This window comes from Diadema antillarum, unplaced genomic scaffold (assembly GCF_040938485.1).
Source record: "Diadema antillarum isolate AM-2024a unplaced genomic scaffold, OU_Dant_1.0 seq00000779_RagTag, whole genome shotgun sequence".
Lineage (NCBI taxonomy): Eukaryota > Metazoa > Echinodermata > Echinoidea > Diadematoida > Diadematidae > Diadema > Diadema antillarum.
The window spans coordinates 282501-290128 of record NW_027271667.1 but is presented as its reverse complement, the minus strand read 5'-3'; the positions used below and the strand labels follow the sequence as shown (position 1 = coordinate 290128).

The following is a 7628-nucleotide window of genomic DNA, read 5'->3' as shown; positions in this document are numbered from 1 at the left end:
TGTGTTAATTTTTGATGGGGGATAGAGCTCATGGGTGCTGGTAAACTATGATAAAATAGCCATGATACATAGTTATTTTTGTCAAACTCTTCCAGCTTTTGTTTTTTGTTGACCTGTGTACATCAGCAGACTTGATTGAATTGAATAGCAGGAGACCTTGAAAGCTGAAAGAAGAAACCCAAGCTCCTCTCATATCGCAAAGACGAACTTCCAACATTAGATCATGAAGAGGTGTGAGCACTGTCACTCCAAACACCAACAGATGCAGCGAAGAGAAGGTGCGTCCATTCACCCCTGGTATAGTCTTTCCACATCAGGTGGAGACCGAACTCTGCCCTCGTGGCGTGGCGCCACTGTAAGGAACACAGAGAGATGGAAACAAAGCAAACTCTTCCTCACAATTTGTGAGTTGCCAACACAAGCTGTTGTGAACCGCCTGACCCCGTTCTCTGACTCATCGCTACGTTATCAGTTCGTCGTCCTCCTATTCGATCCTCTTGTGTGCTATTTACGTCTACACTGCTTTACCTGTAGCCCTTTGACAAACGTTGTCTTGCAATAATTATCAGTGACGCTATGGCCCTGCGTGTTCACACGGAAGCCCGTTATTTTTATCCCTATCCAAATTTTCGGCCGTAACGCCATTTGGAATTAGGAGTCGATAGTGTGTGTGTGAACATCTTTCCATTACTTACAGCTCTTTAAGCCCCCCCCCCCCAACACACACACACACACACACACACACAGACACACACACACACACACACACACACACACACACACACACACACACACATACACACACACACACACACACACACAACCATCAGTTGTGGCGCTACGCCGGTCATTGCTTCAGTACGCCAATTACCAGCTGCAGTGATTGTTCTTATTGCTTTTTTCAAGCCTCAGGTCCGTTGATTAAAATGGCAACACTCGGGTGCAAGGTTGTGTTTGAGTGTTTTCATGTGTATGTGTTTTATTTGATGTTTGGTTTATCTATCTCCCCTACAATGCCAATCTGCGTCCCCTACGCATTCTGATTGGATATAATGTCTGAAACGTAGACTAACTACAATATTCTTTTTCTTCTTCAGTCTCTACTCTCCCTCTCTCTCTCCCGCCATCCCGCCCTCTCTCTTTTTTTCCTGACGTGGATCTGACAGTTGAAACTGAAAGCCACTGGGGAGAGGACGTCGTCTGCATGTCGGGAGTCTTTCCATTGTCTTGTTTCCAGGAAATCGGGAGAAATTCTGATTAGGAATTTTCCTCCTCTCCTCCCTGCCTTCCAAGCTTCATCTGATTCTTTCTTCACACAGAAACGAGGCTCAGATATTGGCGCGCATGATGGTGCACAGATAAAGTGAATCTAGAATATTATGATGGAACAGGGGTCGATGTCTCATCTCCCTGTACATAGAAAAGACCCAGCGGGCATTACTCTTTCCTAGCTCCCTACAATCATGAAAACAATTGGCGTCTCAGTAGGTAATGTGAGTAAATCGTGTCAAAGACCTGGCAATCCAGTGTGCTTACCACGGATTTATGTTATTGCGTGGAATACGTTCAAAATGTGCTGAATCTCTTGCGCCTACAAGTTGCTTATCGCGGTTTCTAGACCTCTTCCTGGAAAAATGTGATAGTATTAGCATTCAGCTCATCTTACATAATTCACACTGCCTGATCTATGCCAAGGGCAGCGTAATTCTAACGCGTGATAGTAATGAGGTTATGTTGATTATGTAACTGCTCCCTAATCATAGTTGCCTATAGTGAGAACAAAATGCTACCTGGCGACCCGCCTTCCTATTTACTTTGTGGGTAGTCTTTTCTTGTCGTTTTTTGTCGAATATTAGTAGGAAGGAACAATAAAACCACGACTTGATTACAGCGAAACAGTCACACTTTAAGAAAATGACTCAGTTATGATATGATGTAGCGATTACCATCATTGCACAAATTAATCATTCACCTCTTCATGACGCAGAGGTTGAGTGACCGACCAAGGACAGCGAGAACGATAGAAATACGTACGGCGTTGAAATATCGATCAATTTCATAATTGTGTGAAGGTAACGTTGCCATTATTTTGATTACTGGTACCTTTCGGTCTTACGATGAACGGCCTCCCAAGGTCTTAGGACATAAACCCCCCCCCCCCCCCCCCCGTCCGTCCTGAGTCACTTATGAACACGTCTTGTTGTCTGAACGAGACATGATTATGCCTCCCAGCAGTTTGCTCTCTCTATAAAAGAATAAAAAATAGAAATGATTAAAAAGCAGCCTAGCATCAGAGGACTGTAGGTGTAGCGCCCTCTCTCGCTTATTATCTTCTCCCTCTATCGGTAATCTATCTGTCTCTTAGTGTTATCAGATGCCTCCTTTAAGCCTTTTTTTTAAATGATTCGTCAATCACCGTTTTATCTCTCTTTCCTCTTGTTCACAGGGTGGCGTGTCTCGACTGGTGTGGATGTAACGGAGAACCAATCGATATCTCAAACATTAAAGACGGGGTACTATTTGGTACGCCTCCCTGCGAACCTGTCTCTGGGTTTGGTAAGTTCACCTTAATGGACGACGTACAAATAAAGCATCTGCCCCACTCTCCTCATAGGCCATACAGTAGCTAATAAATCTTTTATGTTTATTTTCATGGACTTGACATATTTATTCATTCGTCTATCTTGTGCGGACCTTGCCTTACATGACATCAGCGGTTCCGTTGATCCACAAACATCAGCTTTTATCATTGGTGACTTTGTCTTTATTTTGTGAGTTGAGTTGTCTGAGTATGCCAAAGTGGGCATTGTCTCTATGTGAATCAAGACATTCATGAATTTTGTGAGGCAATCTCTTATTTCGAATTTTAAGTAGCCGGAAATAACAGATTAATAATTTCTCACATTTTGAGATTATGAGAGGCGGTAGGTCTGTGCAAGACACTACGCCAAGACGCCGTGTTCCCACAAGAATTTCAGGCTTTCTTGCTTGACCTGAAAGCAGGCGTGACTCAAATTTAGTTTAGGATTAAACGGTAACTTGCCTATAAGATTTCAAAGATCTCCGTCCACCCATAGACTAAGCACGGCTCTAAGTGTACATTCATGTATTATGGCCAACAATGTATTCATCTTCTCCCATTATACTAGTACTACTACCATTTTATTGTGTTCTATAGTGTGGTATGTGAATTCAACGTGCTTATTTAAAGTGAAATGCCACTCATGCTCGATTGATTTCGCTATTAATAAGGAATAAAAATGAAATGAAACCAACAGAATAATAAAAGTTTCATTAAAGCTTCATCAGAAACAATGAGGAGAATTTAATTGTTTTCATGAAATAATGATGTAGTTTCCAAAGGTGAATGTGATTAAGACATGGTCATAATGCCATTGATCTCCTCTATGGTGGTTCATTTGTACAGAAAATGTTGTAATATATATTTTTCGTTGCTTTTCTGTTGACAACTTTCTCCATGCGTTTAGGCTATTCAAAGTCAACAACAGTTCATGGAGACAGAATTCATTCCTTGTCATTTGTTGTAAAAAAAAAAAACCCCAAACATCGCAGACTCAGTATTTTTGTCTCTAATATTCACGGGCAACACAGTTCGTACTGTTTTAGAATATTTGATACAATAATCTAGTAAAATAGATGTATTCAGTTGGACAGAAGATAAACTTCGTTGTTTTGTTTTCTATATTATCGATATTTCCTGATTTCTTCGTTGATTCTTTCAGAGTATTATGATTCCTGTGGCGACGGAGCCACCGCGGTCATAGCTCCAACGCAAATCAGAAGTTGTGAAGACAGCACGGAAAACGTCTTCCTCTTCAGAAACGAGACGGTTGGCAGCGACCACGCCCTGGTAGTGTGGGAGAGCCAAAATCCTGCCGAGAAATACTCCGTCCGGGAATACTGTTTCGCCAGCTGTAACCCCAAGTGTGGCATTACGATCCCACCCACAACTCCAGTGCCTCCACCCACAACGTACGGGCTGTGTGATTTTCATTACTTTCTTTTTTTTCAACCTGTGCATAAAGGAACCCTGCACGTATGCACAAATTGCATTTTTGGTTGCCGTTGCAATATCTTTAATTTTGTCTTTGATGAAACTCGTATTTTTTTTTTGTAATGTGTGTTAGCTGGATATTGATAGGGCGATTGAATTTAATATGTTCGCGTCTATCTATATACGATGACCCTCATTCTTTGATTTGCGCATAGCCCTGGTATTATGTATGTATGTGTGTATGTTGACACGACTGTAAACTCATTCTCTCTGTCTGTGTACAGATGCATATTGTTATCATGATAATTCTGCTGATTGACCAATCCACTGAACATTTTTATTCCTTTCCCTGCAGAACCAAAATGAACACTCGTGCAATAGACGAAATCATCCCGAGGTTTTCACCCGATCCTGTCTCTACCGAACCCGGAAGTATGTTTAAGTCTGGTTGTTTGTCGAGTTTCTTACTTTGATTACGTACGCAGCCCTAAAGGAAATCATTTAATCATCAAACTACAGTATTGCCTCACGTTTATGGTGCGCCTCACGTTTATGGTGCGCGTAGAAGCTGTACCAAGTATAAACAATTCAAAATAATGCAAAAACAGAAGTGGAAATATCGGCTATTGAAGTATTGGTGCTTGCTGTCGATAACAAACAGTATCTAATCTTGTTGATTAAAACTTCAAGTTCTTCTGGTTTACGTATGATGAAGTCAGTACTTAATTAAGATTCGAGGCATGACATCATTCTGATGCAGTGTTGGTTTTGTTCGTTAATATTCAAGCACAATGCGTTGTCTTACCACATGCAATCAAAATATTAGATTCAATTTTCCTCCCCTTCCCTCCCCCGTCCCCAAGTTAATTTTCTCTGTACCTCTTCTCGTTTATTTTTCTATATATAATATAGGTTAAAGCCCATTTTTTTCCAATGACAACTTGTCATTAAGTATCGAAAATTGCAGAATACATTAAACATTAACCAATATAGGACGTGCTGATCGTGATGTTCTCAATATGTCTTGGAGGGATAGTAATTTTTTGGTTTGAAACATGTACATCTATTCTTTCCAGGTTTCTAATATTATGTTGCTGTCGTTCGTCAATGCTGTGCTAATAAGTCCACACTACACAGCGATTTAAACGTCCCTGTCTTTGTTTCTATTAGATGGAGCTGCGCTGTCAAAAAACGATGCGAGGCTTGTGGGTATCATCGTTGGGGCATTTCTTGCCGGTGTCTTTATCTGCGTCATCATCGTTCTCTTCTGTTATAACAAGAGAAAGCATCGCAGGCCCAAGCTCCCGCCAAGGTGAGTACTAGAACGTTTGTGCTATAATAATTATGTCAAAATTCAAGGACGTCTCCTTTTTTTTTTGTGCTGCAGCCTCGTAACGGACGATTTTATTCACCTGTTCCCTTCACTTGAGTTTCTTAGGCAGGAATCTACTTCGTACTCGTCAGTACGTTGTTGCTATAGGTAGGACAGGCCTTCGGCAAGCTTTGTTGTTGTCATGGCAATCTGTTGTGAATGAAATATGCATAGAAGTTGAATGTATTGAGGCGTGATATAGTTACTGTTACTTCTAGAAATCTCATCCCAAACAACTTTGGACGACATGAATCGTTTCTACTAATATTTTTTTTTTAAACTCGATTGACTGGCAATTACATCATCAATATCAGGGATGTCACAGTATCAAACTCCAGCCTGAATCCGTGAACTAGTCTGTCTGTTATCTGGAATGAATCCTGATAACACCTTTACAGTTCCGTTTCCTCTAACCCTACCTTGAACCCAACAAGGAACTCCGATGGAGGGGAAGTGATAGTAAAGCTATTGACCTCTTACTGAGTGACATCAACAGAAAGGGATAGGAGCGTGTTTTTCTGTTCGTTCATACAGAACTCTCGATTAGACGAGTATATTCCTGCCGAAATACCACCAAATTAAAGTTATACTCCGAATACATTTGTGAATTCAGCTAGTGCAGATGAAAATAAGGAAGCATCAGTTAAGTTTAAGGAAATGTGGACCAGCCGTTTTGAATGTGTAAGTTTTGTTTAATTTATTTACCGTCATATTTGGATGGAAAGACTACAATACGTGCCGATAAAATCAATATAAATAAAAGGTAGAAAGAATTCCACATATTACAGCTTTTTATTTAGAATTACGCATTCCCCTGACCTGTCACTGATATCTGTTCAGCAGTTCCACAACTATAATTCCTTATCCGGTGATGGTTACACTACTTCCCTGGAACTTTAAAACTTCATGACTTTGTATAAAGGATTGCTCAATTTCCCCAAACTGCGACATTCTCCTGATGTCTCCAGTTAATAAATCATTGATACATGTTTGTACAGCTGTAGGCTTGTATACCTTCTGTGATTATGTTCCTTTCAGATGTGTACAGTGAGTATGTTTTTTTTTCTCCTATATTCATTCATTACGCAACAGACGGCCAGTCAACAATGGTCAAATCCGTGACAACCAAGATTACGCAACTATCGAAGAAATACAGATGACGTCTACAAGGTGTAAGTATACACAGAGATGCATGTCGGCGCTTCTTTTAAGAGTGTTTTTTTTCATTTCACGTGAAAAAAAAAAGAAAAAAAAATATCATTGTGATATACTCGACTTCGTTGACATTAGTCGAACCTGGTCAAATCTTTGAGATTATTTGTGTGTTCTTACCTGTTTTTGTATTCCTGGATGTAATTTGATGTTATTTTGGGAATCAGCATATCAAATATCTCCGAACGCTGATAATCTTTGTATAGAAATACAGCAAAATAGGAGAGCGAGTAAATGCTTTCGTGTACAGGTGCTCCGAATTTGTTTTACACAAGGTGAATTTTGATTAAGTCTGGAAACGCTCACAATTGTGTATTGCCGGATTAAATTGGAGAAACCGAGTTCATCAAGTTTATCCCCTTGACTGCACAGTATGAGTCACTCCTGGCCCAACCATTAGCTCATCGCTTCGGCTGTGATTGACTCTGTGCAGAACACCTACATCGCACTTGGAGAAAAAAGACCTGTCGTACAATAAGCGCCAAGACGCAGTCAGACTAAAAAGCAAAACAAGCAAAATGAAGATGATACTAATGATTATGATGATGAGGAGGAGAGTAATAATAATAATTATAATAGTAATAATAATGATAATGATAATAAAACTGATAATAGAGAATTCGTAGAGAAGCAGATGATGAGTGATCTTTCATGAATAACATGAAAAAAAAACCCTGCACACGATGTCATTCTTTCTATGTTCCCCCTTTCTGTATAGCATCACCTCGTCGCATCGGTGGAGCCTTCCCCAATCTTCTGTACAGAAGCGAGAGTCTATCAGCTATGCAGTCGATGAGTAGGAGTAGATCCTCTGATATCGATGATCTCGGTGATGCACCGCAGCCTCCTGTGCGACAACTTAGTCTTCTCCCAGGCGTCAACCCCGCCCTCGCCGATGACCAAGACGGTCAAACAGCCTCTCTCGATGTCTATGGCTACACCAAATATCAGCCCGATGCTGAAGCAGAGTCGCTGCCCTACATGCACCTAAAGGTGACCTCTACCAAGTCTGATCCAGCCCCTCACGAC

At 40.8% G+C, this 7628-nt stretch overlaps 1 protein-coding gene across 1 annotated transcript in view; it reads left to right on the top strand.

Annotated features, from left to right (window-relative positions):
• Positions 1–2914: 2914 nt before the first annotated feature.
• The window catches only part of LOC139739024 (uncharacterized), a 5764-nt gene continuing 1050 nt past the window's right edge, over positions 2915–7628 (top strand). The window contains exons 1-6 of the mRNA XM_071649639.1: positions 2915–2924; positions 3744–3993; positions 4371–4447; positions 5186–5327; positions 6480–6559; positions 7318–7628. The exon at positions 7318–7628 is cut by the window's right edge and continues 1050 nt beyond it. Of these exons, the coding sequence (XP_071505740.1) occupies positions 2915–2924; positions 3744–3993; positions 4371–4447; positions 5186–5327; positions 6480–6559; positions 7318–7628 (870 nt within the window). The remainder of the gene's footprint in view (positions 2925–3743; positions 3994–4370; positions 4448–5185; positions 5328–6479; positions 6560–7317) is intronic.